Below are 19343 nucleotides of genomic sequence, written 5' to 3' on the forward strand. Positions count from 1 at the left end.
TTACTGCAGATCTAAGATGACTGTTACATATTTCTACGCGATCGTGTCTGAATAGAAGCTTACGCGTTGGGTTGGGGTCATTTGCTTTATTCTGCACTATACTTTCTCATGTTACGTGTCTTTATTGTTGCTGTCGTACCTATAGGTCTGTACGAAGTGTACTCGAAATGTGGGTGTACCGAGAACGAGTCGTTGTCGCATCGTGGACGTACAAACAATGTAACTAGGCGATATAAAGTGTATAAATTTTGACGGCGAATGAGACATCGGTTATAAATGGATGAGAAAAATAAATATGGAAATAATTATTTTATATGACACTGTCATCTTATAAATCGATTGAATATTTAAAAATTGATTTCCTTAAACTATAGACGCACAATTGTATTTATGTACAGCAAGTTTCACAGTCTTACGCATACTTATGCTAGTTAGTCTACTTGTGTCGTAAAATACTGAATCTTTGAACTGCACCATACACACTTTTTTACAGAGCACTACTCACTTTTGCGACATGTGTTTTTTTTTAAATGTAAGCTCCAGTTTAATTCATTTCAAGATCGCAAATAATCGAAGTAAACATTGAACGTGTTTTTTTTTTATAAAACAATTTTTTCCGCATGAAGCAAGTTCCTAGGGATGGTCAAAATTATAGCCTTAGTGAAGGCCATAGGAGATTAGTCTGCCAATTAATGCAACTAAAAACATTCCTTACAATTAGTATCGCTAATAATTTCGACTCCATATATACATTAAACCTCCACATCGGTTCAACACCTTATATATTAACTTAAACGAAACGCAGTGGCACGAAATCTCTTCTACAAATATTTATAAAAAAAATCAAACAAGTACAAAAATCACCAAAGGAACATCACAAACTTTGATTTTATTTAAAAGCTAATCACTCAGGATTGGAACCAGCGGCGGTGGCCGTGACGGAAACACTCCGGTTATCGTTAAATCACCGAAGTTAAGTATCACGGGGCGGTGTACTGGGAAAAGAAGGGAGACCAACTTTTCTCTGGGTGCGCCGCTTGCTGCTGGGACCCGAAGGAGAGGGAGGCTGGAAGTGAAAGAGTGTTGTGCCCTATAGTTCGTTGGGCAAATATAAGTGATATCTTGAAACGCCGTCTTGTGTGTCATGGTTTGTAACGATGAACACAGGAAAAACAATAAAACTCTCAGGATTATTGGATCTCTGCTTGGTATTTAGCCACATCTGTCGCGTCAATGCTAGCCTTGTTCCTCCCAAGGGGCACGGGGGGCGAAGACAAGTGGGCGTCAGGGTGCTTCCTTCGATGCTCGATCATGTAATACCTTCTTTTAAATGAGTGCCCGCATAGGTCACACATGTGCGGCCTTTCCGCGGAGTGCGTGAGCAAGTGAGTGTTCCTCATATGCGACGTGCGAAAGTTCTTCTTGCAGATGTGGCACATGTACGGTTTGACACCGGTGTGCGTGGTGATGTGCGTGGCCAGGTACCTCTTCGAGGCGAACACCTTGCCGCACTCCTTGCACTCGTACGTTCTGCTGTGCTGTTGCATGTGGTTGTCGAGGTTCTCCTGCGTCAGCAGCCTTTTGTTGCAGACGCTGCACTGGAACTTGTACTCGTTCAGATGGGCCACCTTCCTGTGCTTGTACAGCGAATAGTTGCTCGTGTAGAACTTCCCACAAATGTCGCACATGTGCTGGGAGCTGCCGTGGGTACCAATGTGGAACTTTAGGTCCCACTCCATCTTGAAGCGCTTGCCGCAGTGCTCGCAGGCGAACTTGTAATCGTTCGTGTGCCGCCTGATGTAATGGGACTTGAGATTGTTCTTCGTTTTGGTGCGGTAGTCGCATTTGTCGCAGCAGTGCAGCAAACTCAAGTCGACATCTTGGTGAACGAGCCTGTGGGTCCTCAGATCGCACTTGTACTTGAAGGTCTTGTCGCAAGTCGCGCACTTGAAGGGTCGATGGAAGCTGTGCTTGCTGGTGATGTGGCGCAGTATCTTGCTCTTCTGCTCGAACACTGTTTGGCAGATGTCGCAGGTATAAGTGCCGTCGTGGAGTTTCTTGTACAGGTCCTCCTGCTGCGTGGAATCTTTATCATTTTCTAATTTACCGGGACAGTGCTTCTTGCTGGCATCAGCATTGTTCATTAGATTCTTTGATAATCTCTCTTCTTCTTGGAGATTCGCGCGATTGGGCCCGAGGCTTTTGGTTTCGATGCTGCAAGAGGAGGTAGGTATGCGTTTAATGTTTCTACGTTTCCGAGCTTTCGACGCCCGGAATGCGATTCTTTTTCGAAACATGTCTGGCTTTTTGCGTGGAATCTTTAGTTCGCCTTTAACTTGGGCAGCGGTGTCGTGTTTGTTCTCCTCACTTAAATGTTGCGCTGATTTCCTAAAACACGAATGAAACGAGTCAGTAAAAGAGACTTATGTGTCACTTTTGGGTGTGTAAGGGTACGCATACTGCAAAGTACATCGAAGCATTTCAATCCTCCTTCCAAAAAACAGTTCACAAAAACGTGCAATACGAAGTTGTAGTAATTTATGTCAACACAAGTGGAAATATACAGATGGCAGTAAATCAATTGTTCGCGAATTGCTATTTACACATAGTAAACTGACAATGTTTTATAATCTATCGGTATTTCTATGGCGATTTAACAACCAGCACTGATCTTCATAAGTCGATAAGAATACGTGCTACAAAAAAAATCGTTCATATATCAAATTGTTCATCTAACATAATCGTAAAATTTCATATCCTATCATAAATATATCAATCACAAATTTAAAATAGTCGGAACAAGCAATGCGGAAGAAATGCTATTCCTGCATTTATTTCTTCACGAAGGGATCTCGTCTACTGTTTCTTCAAAACCAGTGGATATACACAGTTTAATTATACCAATGAATATAATTAAATTCACACTATATTAACATCCATTACTTACAAAATCCACGAGAAACTGAACAGCACAAGTGGAGGCCGTAAACCGAAACCCCAAGAGCTAACAAAGTAAAGGTATATCCATCCCCAGACTATATCCACCCCAGTTACATCCAAAAGCCTATTACACGATTCAGATACAAGGGATTGTCGTCGACAAAGCATGAAATAAACACGTGAACAATTGACAAAAAAGAAAAACAGTCTCTTCAACGAATCTTCGCATCTTCCAGTGAATCCAGATTCACTTAGAGCTCGAGTGCTTCCTTCATCGCCAAAGGAAAGACCACTTCCCTTACTGCGCTGCTCTGCATACAGTAACTTACTTCCTATGATCACAATATGTACTTTTCTACCCCCGAGGGAAAGAGTCTAGTCTCGGATTTATTATACGTCGTTTGCTTTGACAGCAGACTGTGTTATAGAGTTGATGATGTTCGTGATGGACACGGAAGGTGGTGCCTCCGTGGCATCAGGATGCTTCTTCTTCCAGTGGACGCAGAGAGCTGGGCGTTGCGTGAAGTTCTGCCCACATATCGTGCATACGTATGGCCTGACGCCTGAGTGCGTCAGAAGGTGGACCTTCCGGCTGGTGGCGCTGGCGAAAGCTTTGCGGCAGATATGGCAGGAATAGGATTTCTCGCCAGAGTGTGTCCTAATGTGCTTCCGAAGGGCGGTCTTGCGCGTCAATTCCATCCCGCACTCTTCGCATACATACTTCCGCTGGTGCTGCTGCACGTGGCTGTCGAGGTTCTTCTGGGTCTGCAGCTTCTTCTTGCAGAGGGGGCACTGGAACCTGGCGTCCTTCACCGTGTGATTGTAATTCTTGTGGAAGTAGAGGGAGATCTTGTTGGCCACTTTGGTGCCGCACACGTCGCAGATGCATGGCTCCCCGTCGTGGGTGACTATGTGTTTCATGTAATCAGCTTTCACCCGAAACATTCGGTCGCACTTGTTGCAGGGAAAGGGATAATTGACGGTGTGCTTGCGCATAATGTGCACCTGCAATGGAAATTGTGAGACTGAAGATACAGGGTCGGCAGACGGCTATTAATTGTAGGAAAAGAAACCGAAGGTGGCGCTTCGTTAGAATTCTCTTTCATTGTATATTCGGAGTAACAGTATTCGGTACTTCCGCCGTGAAGGAACATGCATTAAATTAGATTCACGCCAGTACCAAGTTCGTACTGAGCACACTGAATCGTGTAGTCCACGAGAGTTTTAAACATGGAAGTCCACGTTTTAGGAAAGGTATATTTTCTGATTAGAATTTCATGGAATTTCTTTATGCATCGCGTGAAGTTTATTTCCTATGAACTATATGTAATATTTAAACGATTTGAACTATATGAATTGGTATTACGAATAATTAGTTTTAGGTAGTTGTAGAGTTTAAGGCACGCTCCTCTATTGTAAACATAGACAGCACTATGCAATGTAACACAACAAACACTACCTCGCACCTAATTTATATAGTTCAAGAGAATCGCACGAACAAGACAAACAGAAGCAGAATTTCTTTCATTTGGACTCACCTGCAGGTAAGAGGAGTGAATCGTTGTGAAATCACAATGCTGGCAATTGTACGTCGGTGCATCCCCGTGCGCATACAACTTATGCTTCGTCATTGTTCTCTTGTGCTTGTACTTCCTCGAGCACACGTCGCACTGGAAGCCATTGGCATTGCTGTGCTTCAGCATATGCTTCGTATAATTCTTCTCTAGAATGGTAACTTTACAGATATCACAGAATACTTTCTCCAGCTTCACTGTTTCATCACGATTTTCACTGATTTCTTCACGCGTGTTCTCCGAATCCGACTTCTCCTTCTTCACTGATGTACTCTGCGACTTTTTCGATAACGAAGTCCGCGTCTTCGGTGGCGTTCTCTCGCCGAGAACCGTTTTCTTCACCATCTTCTTCGTCTTCTTCTTTAGCGACCTAAACAGTCGGAATGATATCTTAAAACTACAGCACAGGCTTTCTATCTTCTTCTTTATATCGCATTCCATTCAAAGTAAATAAGAATTCCGCAGACACGAGTTCTGAATGAGGAATTGTTTATTCTCTGTGTGTCCAAGTGAATGAGATATGAGTACATAATGTTAATAAATGTTTAGGTACAGTAATCAAAGATGAAAGGCTGTAGCAAATACCATTATGTATTCGCATATTATTCTACATCTTAAGTAATAATGCAACCAATTTTCTCGGCACTGTTGGTATGGAAAATGTATCTTTACTCCTGGTTAGTGAGAAAGAAAGTATCAATGAAAGTATAAGAAGCATAGTTCACTAAATAATCAAATGTTATTTTCGATACATACGTGACTGTATTACCAAAGCATTTGCAAAGACACGATACGAAAATGATGTCTTCGAAATCGGCGACCTGGAAATCTTAGAAGCAATATATATTCTGATTCTGATATAATATATTTCGACATTAAATTATAATACTTACACTGCGTGTATAAATCCAATATCGATTTTCATCGAAAGCTTGTGAAATTTTGCAAGAGAACACTGGCAGCCCAAAAGACTGTAAAATGCACCGTAATATATACCTCACACTTGTTGCAATATCAGAAATGGCCATTTTGCTGCTTGTAGTATATTTATTACGCTGTTACAACAAACTTGTAATTACAAACGTGACACGTATACCTAAATCAATAAAAAATAAATTTACAAAATAAACATTGCACGTTTTCCTTCGAAGCCTTTCGCGTTAATAATAAATATCTTTATACATGATTCAACAATAAATTTACGATTAAATAAATAGGACTATCACGGAATAAATAAACAAAAATACAATACGGGGGAACGATTAATTCTTCGTTCAGTATGCCGTTTAATTCCGAGTTATATAGCAGATGCCTCGCAGGAAACGTAAATTAATTTTTCCTGAAACTATTTATATCTGTGATGTTAGAAACATGAGCAACATCTTACTATATATTTGGTAGCATTGTCAGATGATCTGCAAGGAAAGGGATTGATAACACTCGACGTGGATTTTCTCAACAGAATACTAAACAAAATAAATTTTGTTGTTCTTCACAGTAGTTTCTGATGTAGTACATGCTATGTTATGTCCTGTGAGACATCCTTTATATAGTACGGAACAAACAGCCTGCTGACACATGTTAATATCAATCACGATAACGATGATGTCGTTGAGTTACATATGGCATCGAAGATGAAAGGAAGAGACTACACTGGAAATGGAACTTTTTGCCTCAATTTTGGTGTGTCGCCTTATGTTTGAGGAAAGAGGCTTCGTACTTATACACCGCGGTGCATTTATCACAATTGTATCTAAGCGTGTGGCGTTTCAGGTGCTTACGAAGAGATTTCCAGTTCTGGAAGCTCCACTTGCACTGGGGGCAATTGTACTGTTTGCCTGTTTTCTTCACTTCCAGTCCCTCCTCCTTCACCTGTTCCTTCTTAACAGCTTTAACGCTATCGTACAATGACCCGTTGCAACAAAACTTGATCGGTTTGCGCTGCAATCTATGTACCCGGAAGTAGTATTCGTTCTTGAACGTTTGCCCGCAATACTCGCAATAGCGAGGCGCGATCACGTGCCGCCTCATATGACGCCTGAAGTCCGCGTTCAGGTTGAACATCTTCGGGCAAAGATGACAGTGGAACGCAAAGAGCTTCGTGTGCTTCCTAATTTGGTGTCTCTTCACGTAGTACATTCGCCTCGCCAGGAAGCCGCATTCGGTACACTGGAATATATTCTTGGCCCCCTTGTGGATGTCCATGTGCACCTCCAGGGACTTCTTATTTTCCAGCTGCTCGTGGCACACGGAACACTGGTACGTGGGCTCCATGCCGTGAGTCTTCAAGTGCTTCCGCAAGTTGTAATTGTTGCCGAATGCTTTATGGCAGACCTCGCACACGAACTTCCTTAGGTACTGTATCTTCTCCTTTCTTGCGATCGTCAGAAGGGACGAGTCCCCTACATGCTCCAAGAAGTGCATGGGCAGGTTTTTGGGCAATTTTGCTTCGTCAAGTGATGCATGTGGGACACCTTGATAACATTCATGCGGAACCCCTTTGCGCGATCCTGCAGGAAAGTTTTGAAATTGCTCCTCGAACACCTCGTTTCGTATGTCTTCGGGTGACTGGTCAGGTATTTCCGTTTTAATGTTGATATTGCACGTTGCGTCGTCTTCTCTCTCTTGCTTGATAACGTGAGCATTGTGACTGGCAAGCAGATGATATTTGCTCGTGTCTCTTGTCGCGCTAGAGTTTCGCGCGGGGCGGACACTTATCGCTGGCCTAAAAATAAAAGAAAAGACTCGTCAATCTTATGAACGATGCAATCTTACTGCGTGTTTATTTGCTTGGTGCAAATGGCGCAATTGTATGGTTGCACACGATGGACAATAGTGAATAAGTATTGTTTTCCATTGGAGACTGGCATCTCTGTTCGGTGGAATTGGCGATGATGCACAGTGGGCTTAGCGTATTCGTGTACAATACTGGAAGTTTAGTTTTACAACTGAAGAGATAAAACCATTCATAAGTATAAGTATACAAAAAATACAGCTGCACCAGTTTATTTTTAATTAACGTATTAGTAACCAATTTCATATACTTTGTTTACATGGTAATATAGAGCATATAAAATTATTTCTTTAATAATTGCACCCTGCCGAATGATGACTGATATTTAGTTGCCAACCTAGAAACACAAGTGGATTAATTCTACGTTAAATATTAATTAGAGAGGCTATTCTTGATTGGAAAGTTATTTCTTTTATACAATCTTAATAATACAGTCCGTAAGAACTAAAATATTTTATATAATATTGTATATGTATACATATATTTTTTTCTTCAAATTTACAGGCAATGTAAACTTTTATCATAAGAATACGAATATTTATATTACACTTCTATAGTTCCCTTATATTTATATATATAAAAGCTGCACCTTCGTAAATTGGACTCACGAAGTACCGATTTTTCGCCTTCAAATTTTAACATAATATTGAACTATCACCATTTCGCTGTTAACTTTACAATTTCTACCTCTATCGGTTCTCATCGCCATTACTTCTATCCTCGAACGCACTGCGGTAAGTTTCGTCGATCACACCCTTCGTACCAGCAAGGATTTTTACAACAAACACGAAAATGTTATTCTGTATAACAGATTAACGATATGCTCTACACCTCGTTAGCCATTTGAACGAATCAAAGGCAACGAACATAACTTCAGGTTTATTAAAATCACATGGAAGACTTGAAAATTAATTAATATTGATATTTTTATCATTATTAGTGAGAAACTGTGTCACCTTACGTTAAAATGAAATGATGATGCCCGAAAGACGGATAGGTGTTTATAACACATTCATTGTATTTTATAACAATAAAGTTTAATATACTGTACAGAATTTGTGTTGTCCAGAAAGGAGGAAGTTTTACCATGCAAATGTTCAAATGATTAAGATTCATGCAAATGCTTTCTAGAAGAGTTCGTTTCGTTTGATTTTTGAGTGACACATCGATCATTTTACAGAGTAATTATTGACCTTCGAATATTTTGCTCATAACTTTATATCTCTCAATGAAATCAGTTAGAAATATTTTGATCGTTATTTGGTATTTGGAAACGGACTTCCGTAGTTTAAACAGGAAAGCGGCAGAAACAGAAACAGGTTCTAAACTAAATATGAATCTTTTAGCGGGTCGAGCATCACTGAACAAGTCTAAACTGTTCGTTATAAAAAAAATCTTTCATTAACATATGATCAATGAACTTTTTTGTAACTCAAATCCACGTAAGAATAAATTCATTCTCACAAGTTAATCGTCACGAAGATAAACAATTTCCCCATTTAATTCAACTGTTATATCAAATGGAAAATATATCGATCATACTTAATCCAATTGCTTTTTCAAAGACAACTCGCGAATCACGCAATTTTGCCGAACATGTTGCACGATCGAGGCCACGATACCGATCAAACACCTCCAACATAGAACAACAGAAATCCCCCTCTAATTCGCTCTAAATCCGAACTCAACATTACACTTAATTCCCACGAACGTTCTTCGAAGTAAAGAAATTCTAGATACCGCCTCTTCGCAGGTCCCAAAGACACCTCGTTTCACGGGTGCTATATTAAAAAACTGTACAGAAAGGACCCCCCCATGATCCACCAAACTACCGATCGGTTTCTTTACTTGGGGCTCTTGTTCACGATGATTTTGTCCTGCACACCATGAAGCAGATTCGTTATCTTAATCGGCGGTGGCGGTGGGTGCATGCCAGGGTGCTTCCTTCTATGCAGCATCATGGGCGACCTCTGCGTGAAGCTCTGCCCGCAAATGTCGCACACGTAGGGTCGTTCGCCGACGTGCGTCAGCAGATGGATCTTCTGCGAGCTGAGGCAGCCAAAGGTTTTCCCACAAATCGCGCACAAGTAGGACTTCTCCCCGGAATGCGTCCTGAGGTGCTTGGTCAAGCCGTACTTGGTCTTCGACTCCATGCCGCACTGCTCGCACACGTACTTGAGCTTATGCAGCTCCATGTGGCTGTCCAGGTTCTTCTGCGACTTAAACTTCTTCTTGCAGGTGGTGCACTGGTACTTCTTCACCTTCGTCTTGTGCTTGTAGTATTTGTGGAAGTAGAGGGAGCTCTTGCTGGGGTAGGAGGAGCCGCAGATGTCGCAGACGCAGGACTCCGTGTCGTGGTCCTTGACGTGGGTGGTGTAATCGGACTGCACCTTGAACATCTTGCCGCACTGCTCGCACTTGTAGCTGTAGTCCTCTGTGTGCTTCCGTATGTAGTGGATCTTCAGGTAGGGCTTCGTTCGCGCCTTGTAGTCGCAGAGGCTGCACGCGTGCAGGTTGACGGGCTCGTCGTGTATTTCCATGTGCCTGGCCAAGTGGGCGCTGGTCTTGAAGCCTTTCGTGCACACCGCGCACTTGTGGGGCCGGGAGTTGCTGTGCTTCGACATGTGCCTCGTGTGCTTGCTCTTCCGATCGAACGAGGCGTAGCAGATCTCGCAGGTGTGCACCTTCTTCTTCAGCGTCTGCTTGCTGAACTTGCTCTTTCCCTCGATCTGCTTTTTTCGAAAGTCCAACGGCGTGTCGTCCAAGTCGTCGAGGTCATAGACGTCCGACGTCTTCTCGTCCGATGTCTTGTCGTCCGATGTCTTCTCGTCCGATTGGCCCTCGCTGGTCTTCGACACGGCGGCGTCCTTCGATTTCTGGGCGTTACCCTCTTCGCCGGGCGGCGGTTCCTTCATCATGAACATGCTCAACGACGTTGGTATCCGAAAGTAATTATCTTCTACCTTTACTAGGAGAAAAGTTGGAGCGAGTGGGTCTAGCGCATTGTACCTAAAAAATCACAAAGCTAGTCAGTCGGTTGCACTACAGGAATCACGTGTTGTAATATAGTGTTTCGCTTTGCTAACCGGGCATGAAGCATGCACTGGCGTGCGTACGGTTCAAAACTGGCGAACCTTTCAAGAAACTCATTTTTATTTAACATCAGTATTAACGTGCGCATAATTATTCTCCAGAAAATACACGTGTAATTATTCTGATTTAGAAAAAAAAAAGAATGATTAATGGTTATAGTCTTATTCAGAGGTATACTGTATAATTGGTGTATTTATAATACGATTGGAAATGATTTTATACAATAGTCATTGTTCTGTATACATGTTTTGAAAATGCGTTAGTGTAGTATTTCTCATTTCCTTGATAAGTTCGGCAGATTTTCTTCTATCAGTGGCAGCTTAAAAAGAAAAGGTAATTGAACACCTCTACCAGTTAAAATCACATGTCACATTTATCTATCAGGGATATGCTTGATATGTGTATTTGCAAATTTGTTTTTATATTATTTCAGGTGGGTTTGCTTTCGTCAAATCAAAACGCATATAAAATCGTACAAATATAGAGAATATATTGTTATAATTTTTGACAATTAAATGAAACATGTATCGGTAACCAAACTGACATGCTGAACGCAAGTATATACTTCTTTTAATATTATTCATGGCTTAACTAATATTTAAATTAATGAAAACTTCATTGCATTGCTTTATACGCTCACGGTATTCAAACAACATGCACTTCAGATGATTTTTAATTACATGAGTAACATATGTGGTTTACAAAAGTGTTATGGATACTATCACAACAACGATGGCAATAAAATATCAACTGCCGAAACAAAAATATGATAATTAAATCATTGTTACCCTCTTGTAAATTATAGCATAAAGTGTCTCTTATTTTGGATGTGGCAAGCGTATAATATAAATATACAAGAGGAAACAGTATTCTCTTAACTCTATTTAATTGATCTTACAGGTAAAAATGGCGTTCATCACTGGAGTCATATATGTATGTACTATGTACACCACGATACTATTAATATTGTGCGAATCATTTAAAATGAAATTTAAGTTGTATTTAATATAATGACATTGTGTAGCATATGTTTATACATTGAAAAATGATAAAGCATTATACAGAGAAATGCTCATGTACCCGCATGACCTGATACTACCTCAGAATTCAACTGTGTCGGTACAATTTGTTTAAAGTAATGCTGTAGTGTGCAGTCATCAACGTTATTATTAAAGCTTCAGTCACGTAAATTGCAAATTGCCACTTCCTTGTACTTCGTTTTAAACAGCATTAGAAATATTTCGCGTCCTACAATCCCTACAATTAACATTACGATAGTGGTCAACAATTTAACATCTCGTCGCTCAGTTTTCCCCAAACACCGTCCAAAATCCCCCAAAGATTTTCTAAATCCCATCTACAAGGTGTCTGCAGAATTCTGAAAAACCAAATCAAGATTAAACATCGAATCTCTATGAATCCAACCACTGTGCAGTTTCTTCGATTGCCTCACAAAACACTTTCTCCCCTGCCAACCACATTAATCGTCTCACGACTCTGCCGTAACCATTTTACACCACCTAATCACCACGTTTCACAAACGGCCACCGAAGTCCCAGTTCGATCAAAACTTAGCGTTCAGCACACAGCTCTTGTCGATCTGGTCGTTCTGCAACTTCTGCAGGTAGCTCTTAGCGAGTTCAGTGATCCGAGGGTTGGTCGATGGCAACGGCGACAGTGGCCCGGGATGCTGCCTCCTGTGCCTGAGGAGGCTGGAGCGTTGCGTGAAGTCCTCCTCGCAGACGTCGCACTTGTACGGCCGTATGCCGGCGTGGGTCAGCACGTGCTGATAGAAATTGCTGCTGCAGACGAAGGGCTTTTTGCAGACGATGCAGGTGTAGATCTTGGTCTGGCCATGCTTGTACTGTTTGTGCCTCACTAGCTCTTTTGTGCTTAGAAAATCCTTGTCGCACATTTCGCACCTGAAGCCCTCTTCGTGGCGCCTCAAATGACAGTCCAGCCTGCTTCTGTGGCAGAACTTTTTCTGGCACAAGTGGCAGCTAAGGTTGTACTTGGCCTCGCGGTATCGCTTATGGTTCTGATGCTTCCACTCGTGGGCCTTCACGTCCTTCACCGCCTTGCCGCAGAACCGGCAGATCTGCGGCGCAGTCATGTGGATCTTCTTCACGTGCTCGGACAGGTCCATCTTCAGCTTGTAGCAGCGGCCGCAGTGCTCGCAGACGTACTTGGACTCCTGGCCGCTGTGCATGCGCAGCTTGTGCCTCTTCAGGCTGCATTCGCTCTTGTACTTCACGTGGCATACGTCGCACTCGAAGAAGTAGTCGGGTCGATGGATCACCTTGTGCTCTTCTAAAGCCTCGGCCGTGCGCCAGGACTTCTTGCACTTGTCGCACTGGTACGGCCGTCGGTGGACGCAGGCCACGTGGGTCTCCACTTTCTTCACGCTGTCGAAACGCTTGTCGCAGAAGGGACAGGTGTTCCGAATCTTCTCCAGAACGTGATCGACCTCGGTTTCGTCGTTCCGGGACGTGGACGAGCCTGGTACATCCTTGACCGTTTCGGGCACGTTTTCTTGGGAATTCCCAGTAGTGTGTATAAATGTCACAAATTCTTCCAGAGGATCTAAATCTTCGATGATCGTTTGTGGAATTTGCCTTATTCTTGTTATTAACGGCCGGGCGTCTCGTTGCTTCCACGTGCCCACCACCACTAATCGGAAAGATGCGTTGTCGCTTGGAGGCTTTTGCTGTGCCGCGACAGGCTCTCTTCTGAAACAAGGATAATTATCGTCAGTGTGTATTCTGTAAACGCTCGTACGTTATTTTTTTTAATTTTATTTGCGAAGAATGAAGCATTAAGTTGGAATATAAGTTTTTCAAGTTGAGACAGGAGAAACTTGTTTTTTGCCAATTATCTTGCAGATGCTACTCAATTGTGTTCATCATAAATGTATGATGAAGTATGGAAGATAATATGTCTGGCGTCGAGATCACCGTGTACGTAGCTCTTCATATATATTGAAAATGTAACTTACTTTTGCGTTGTTCAATACACACTTTATTGTAAAAACTGTGAGGTTCAAATGCAAGTACATCCACGTGAATTATTATACCACACTTTCTTGGCCTGTGTTGAAACACGACAAGGATTAACAGTACAGACATTTTAACACCTACTTCAAATTGTTTAAACAAGTCTTTCGAACATTTCGAAGTGTTAAAAGAATATTTCCGCCGTACAAAATATTCGAAGCGTTTTATTTGTATCTTTTAATTACGTTTCCATATTCATCACTCTCGTTCGCCGCACTATAATTCAGTTCTTACTAACTATACACATGGATTACATTTAATCATTAAAAAGGTACATAAAAAATGATAACAAGGCGAGTTATAAAATGTTTACTAAAAAATGGCTACATTATAGGAAATATGAGAATGTTTTAAAGTAAAGTTTGATGAATAATTCTCAGTGCATTTTATTACGAAAGCACAGTTTGAATCTAGCAAGCTGCTGAATGAGTAAAAACGTCGGTGCCTCGAATATGTTTTATAAAACGAAAACAGAACGCGATATTCATTTTTCTATATAATGATACTTTCATTACTCTTTTGTAAATCAGATATATGTACGTGTATCACGTACAATATATGACACATCCAAACTAAAACGTGCTAAAACATATTCTTTACACAATTGCATACCATGTCTTGTGTTCTCATTCCGCAATACATTCCACTGAAATCATTCTTGTCAGCGTGTGTATGCCACAAATTGGAACGCTACTGAATGATACAATCAAATAGTTGGTAACGAGCATCTTCCGTAATTTACGATAAAAAAACTTAAAAAAAAAACATTGAAAAATACGAAAACAAAAAAAACTTTCTCGAAATGCTTTCAAAAACACTCCAGTATTCACAAATATATCCTTCTAGTATTCAACAGAATATTCCACGATGATTCCGCAGACGATCTATAACCACTGCAACAGATCTCATACATTTTAAACGATCCTACAAACGCTGCAGTGAAAGAGAGAATACCTACTCTTAACGTTTACTGAGAATTTCGCGTATATGTATGTTTGTAGTTGTACAGTAATTTTTATTCGATAATCTTCTTTGCTTTGCAGAACATCTTCTGCCATTCGGCACGTTGTTCATTCTCGTGTACTTTTGCAGGTTTTGACAGTCGATTATACGCCGTAAGTGTGGAGAGGAATCACTGGGTGGATGTTACAAATTGCTCGGTGAAGATTTGTTGATCAGAGCATTGAAGTGATTTGATTCCGACGTTGATATAACTTCGCAATTAATGGTACATACGTCAATGTTGCAGGGTCTACGGCAACGGATGTTAGAAATCGTTTAATGGAGTGTGTAAAGGGAAATCGCTTATATGTCCTATAATCGACGTGGAATTTGCAAGAATTATAATAATAATTCGTAATCCATTTGCTTCGTATTTAATTAGCTCTCTTACTTTGCATTTCTCGGTATTTATTAGCACCTTATAGTGGACGTTTACTTAAGTATATCGGTTCGTATTCGAATCCTATGAAAAACATGTAACTTTGCGTGTATGTATACAATGATGAACAAATGATATTGAAATATGGCTTTATGCCGTTTCATCGAGATGAATAAATCTTGTGAAAAAACAGATGTCTGAAAATGCCCAATGAAAATCTCTTCCGCTTTAAAGTGTCGACTTATAAAAGCGCAAATAGCCTGAGCAGTTACAAAAACATGACTTTTTTACTAGCGAGATGAACTCGCGATGAAAGGAACCAGCAACAACCGTTCTTTGTGATGTGAAGTTATTTACACGAAAAGTATTAAACATTACCCATACCACTAACATTTGAACTAATGAAAGAACAAGCTCAGATCCATAACGCACCACTACGAAGCATAAGAGTCTTCAATGCCAGGGGATCATCGATATCTCAAGTGGCACAGTGAAATAGCGGCAACTAACATCGAAGCAGAATTCTAATAAATGTCCACCGTCTTTCTGTAACTCTGTCTCACTGTGTATTCCCCGACCCTATCCTCCAGTGTCCATTCAATTTCACATGAACCAATCACGGTACAGGGCTCTCATCGCGCTGAGAACGTTAAAACTCATTCTCGTTGCATCCGAGTTTGCTGAGCCGCAGTGGAGGTGGGGGTGGGTGACTCCCTGGATGTTTGCGTCGATGAGCCATCATGCTGCTTCTTTGAGTGAAACTCTGCCCGCAAAGATCACACACGTACGGCCTCTCCCCCGTGTGTATCAGCCTGTGTACCCTGAGCGCGTTGGATCTGGCGAAGGACTTCTTGCAGAACTTGCACTCGTAGGGTCGTTCGCCGGTGTGCTTCCGAATGTGGAGCTTCAGATTGTGGCTGCTGGCGAACTCCTTGTCGCAGTGAGTGCAGGAGAACATCTTCGAGTGCAAGGTGACGTGCTTGCGCAGGCCTAGCTCGGTGGCGAAGCTCTTGCTGCAGACGTTGCACTGGAACTCCTTAGGCACACGTTGCTGTATACCGTGCGCGAGCAGTTTGTGCGCCACCAGGCATGATTTCTCCGAATAAGCGTTCCGGCAGTACTTGCAGATGTACGTCACCTGGTCTGTGTGACTGATCTTGTGGTCCTCCAGCTCGGAGTTGCACATAAAGCCTTTGCTGCACTGGCCGCACTTGATGCTGTTCTTGTGCATCAGCAGATGGTTGTCCAGGCCAGTTCGTCGCCTGAACTTTGTGGGGCAAAGGTGACAGCTGAAGGAGTACTCGTATTTCTTGGTGGACTTCTCGTGATACCATTCGTGCTGCTTTATGTTCCTCACGGACTTGCCGCAGAACCTGCAGATGTAGGTGTCGGTCAGATGGGACCTCTCGATGTGAGAGCTCAGGTCATGCTTCAATTTAAAGCGCTTACCACACTGGTCACACACGTATTTTGGCTCTATGGTGCTGTGCGCGCGAATCTGATGGTATCTCAGCCCAGCCATGCATTTGTACTTCTGGTGGCAGAAGGGGCACTCCAGCAACGCGTCCTTATCGTGGCCCTTCATGTGGTTTTTCAGGGACTCCTTCGCGACGAAGGAATTGTAGCATACTCTACAGCGGAACGGTTTCTTGTGAATCCTCTTTACGTGTCTGTCCACTTGCTTCTCGTCCTCGAAGTCCTTCTGGCAATACGGGCAAATGTTCTTCACATTATCCAATATTCGATCCACTTCCTCCTTTGGCGTATCTGCTTCAGCTGCTTCCTTTGGCTCACTATCCCCTTTGCATTCTTCTTTCTTATCTTCTGTCACATCTTTCCCGGCCTCCTTCTCCTTCTCCACTTCCTTCTTCGCTTCCTTCTTTTCACCCTTCTTCTTAATTCCTGATTTAGCGGCGTTCTTGCTGGGCAATGGTTTAATCTTCTTCTGCGGCACAATCGGCTGAGTCTTGATGGGCACCACGAACTTCTTAATCTGGTACGACATCAGCCCATCCTCGTCCTCGACCGGTACTAGGACGCTTTTAATTATATTCATCCCCGTTGCATCCTTAACTTCAACTGGCACCAACACATTCTTAAGTTCCCTGGTTACTGGGTCTCGAACTGGCACCAGCACAGTTTTCACCACGCTCACAGATGTATCTGTCCCTTCCTGGAAACCATTGTCGCCCACCCTCGACGGCGTATCGTCATCGACAATGTTCGAGGAGGGAGTGTCATTAATCTTGCTCGATAACAAACGATAATTACCACCGTTCATGTACATGTCATCGTTATTGTCGCTCAATGTATCATCATCCTCGTCCGGCGAGCTTTCGTCGCCAAAATCGTCGTAGTTATTTTCAAGGTCGTTGGGCGCGGTATGGTTGTTCTCCTCGTCGTCAGAAATCGGCGGAGATTTGACTTGGATCGCCGGTTGGTTTTTTCCCTCGTGATCCAGAAACGGAACCCCATGGCAGGCTACAAAGAGTGGTCGCGCTGGGGATCGCGTAGTAGACATTTCCGCGATCGTCGACATCCTGAAACACCCATTCGCTTAGTCAGTCGCTAGAATATATCGGTAAGTGCAAGTAAGCAAGCAACAATTGAAAATCGAAATAATGGCAGAAACGCTTCTCTGCCATAGCTTAATCCTGTGGATGTTTGACGATTAATCGCAGCGCGGCGTGGAGGGGAAGGAGCGGGTGGAAAGACAGCACGAATTGCACAGCGAGAATTGAACAATATCTGTAATGGATTTAATCGAAGGAACAAAGTATCCAGTACAAGCGATGACGGGTACGTTGAAACATTGCATCGAAGTGGTTTGATCTCGAAGTTGATATAAATTTGCAATTAATGCTACGCACGTGGGCGAACAGTCATAGCTTCTAAGAAAACCGATTTACACGGCTTACGAGTCGTCGTGAAATTCGAATAGTAATTAAGGACCTGCTCGCTTCTTATTTCTTCTGCCTCCATGTTTCGTATCTTGCACTGCTGCGTTTCACAGCAACTGTTTCAAGTACATTGAGTCACGGTCATCTTTCAGTCTCGCGTAAAAAATGTAAGGGTAACTATACGCGTATAGTTGATAAACTTAACGAATCTTTACTTCGCAACGAATCTCACGACGCTGCAGATTATAAATACACTGAACAAAATTTCGTTCCGCATCTCCCAGACATGTCCCACTTAACTCTACGGAAGGACTAAGAAGTACATACAAAGTAACATTGTAAACGGTTCAACAGACAGATACCTGTAAATGACGCAACTCTTCCGTCCAAGACACCATGTTAAAACACGCGGAGGCAGCCTTTATTCCAATACAAAAATAACAGTTTGACAAATGAAATCAACTCGACATGAAACGGACCAGATGCAATCATTCGTAATATAAAAGTATGTAAACGACAGTGGGTAGACTTTACAAATACGATCTACGCACGACGTAACGAACGACAGAACGGACGCGGGAGCGTAATTGTCCAAAGTATAATGTAATATTCTTCGTTGACCACATCATCGACCTTTCAAATGTCAAAGTGAAACTTCACAGAAAAGCAGAACTCTCATAAATTCTCAACGTTCCTCTGGCTACTCTTGCTCCACTTACAGCGATTTTTGCTCGCACTTCCGGTCGATCCGTGCCCAGTTCGTTCAACGTCACAATAGTCTCATAACGCACTCAGGACGTCCCTGACGCTCAAACGATGTCTCAGCTACTGTGCTCGTTGTTGTCCAGCTTGCTGAGGAGCAGAGGAGGGGGTCGTGGATGATCCCCTGGATGTTTACGGCGATGAGCCATCATGCTGCTTCGTTGGGTGAAACTCTGGTCGCAGATATCACACACGTATGGCCTCTCCCCCGTGTGGGTGAGACTGTGCACCCTGAGGGTGACCGATCTAGCGAACGCTTTCGAGCAGACCTTGCACTGATATGGCCTCTCCCCTGTGTGCTTTCGAGTGTGCAGCTTCAGGTCGTGCTTCGTGGCGAATTCCTTACTGCAATGGGCACAGAGGAACGTCTGCGAGTGCAAGGAAATGTGCTTGCGAAGATTGTGATCCGTGGCGAAGCTTTTGCTGCAAAGGTTGCAATGGAACTTCTTCGGCGCACCCTGTTGTATCCTATGCACGAAACGCTTATGAGCGACCAGATACGTCCTCTGCGAGTAAGCGTTGCCACAGTGCTCGCAGATGAACGTCTTCGTCCCCAGGTGACTGGCCTTGTGATCCTGCAGATCGTAATTAGACATGAAGCTTCTATTGCACTTGTCGCAGTGGTAGCGAAAGTCGCGCTTGTGCATCCGCCTCTTGTGAGTGCTCAGGGAAACCTTGTTGATCGTGGTGAAGTTGCACAGCTCGCACAAGTACTCGATGCCACGGTGGAGGTCCATGTGGCAGGACATCTCCGCGGGACGCTTGAACGCCTTTTCGCAAACCTCGCACTTGTAGGGCCGTTGATCGCTGTGCTTCACCATGTGCCGTTTGTAGTCCCCGTGCCTC

General features: G+C 42.8%; 2 protein-coding genes across 10 annotated transcripts in view; both read right to left on the minus strand.

Moving 5' to 3' along the window:
- LOC143371803 (uncharacterized) overlaps positions 1 to 19343 on the minus strand; it is a 61848-nt gene that overhangs the window by 17506 nt on the left and 24999 nt on the right. For 2 of the 9 annotated variants that reach the window (XM_076817417.1, XM_076817419.1), the window contains exon 5: positions 13397 to 17375. The exons of 4 other annotated variants lie outside the window; for them this stretch is intronic. In XM_076817417.1, coding sequence (XP_076673532.1) covers positions 15485 to 17375 — 1891 coding nt within the window. In that variant the 3' untranslated portion in view covers positions 13397 to 15484. Of the gene's footprint in view, positions 1 to 7504; positions 10318 to 11058; positions 13131 to 13396; positions 17376 to 19343 lie in introns of those variants that run through there. 3 more of the 9 variants (XM_076817423.1, XM_076817425.1, XM_076817424.1) reach the window with 3 other exon arrangements.
- LOC143371810 (zinc finger Y-chromosomal protein 1-like) lies at positions 103 to 2487 on the minus strand. The gene is made up of 2 exons (XM_076817442.1): positions 2471 to 2487; positions 103 to 2388 (listed from the first exon to the last, which is right to left on the minus strand). Coding segments are annotated over exons 1-2 (1200 nt in total). The 5' UTR covers positions 2473 to 2487; the 3' UTR covers positions 103 to 1190.

The sequence above is a fragment of the Andrena cerasifolii genome, chromosome 7, assembly GCF_050908995.1.
Source record: "Andrena cerasifolii isolate SP2316 chromosome 7, iyAndCera1_principal, whole genome shotgun sequence".
In the NCBI taxonomy this organism is placed as follows: Eukaryota; Metazoa; Arthropoda; class Insecta; order Hymenoptera; family Andrenidae; genus Andrena; species Andrena cerasifolii.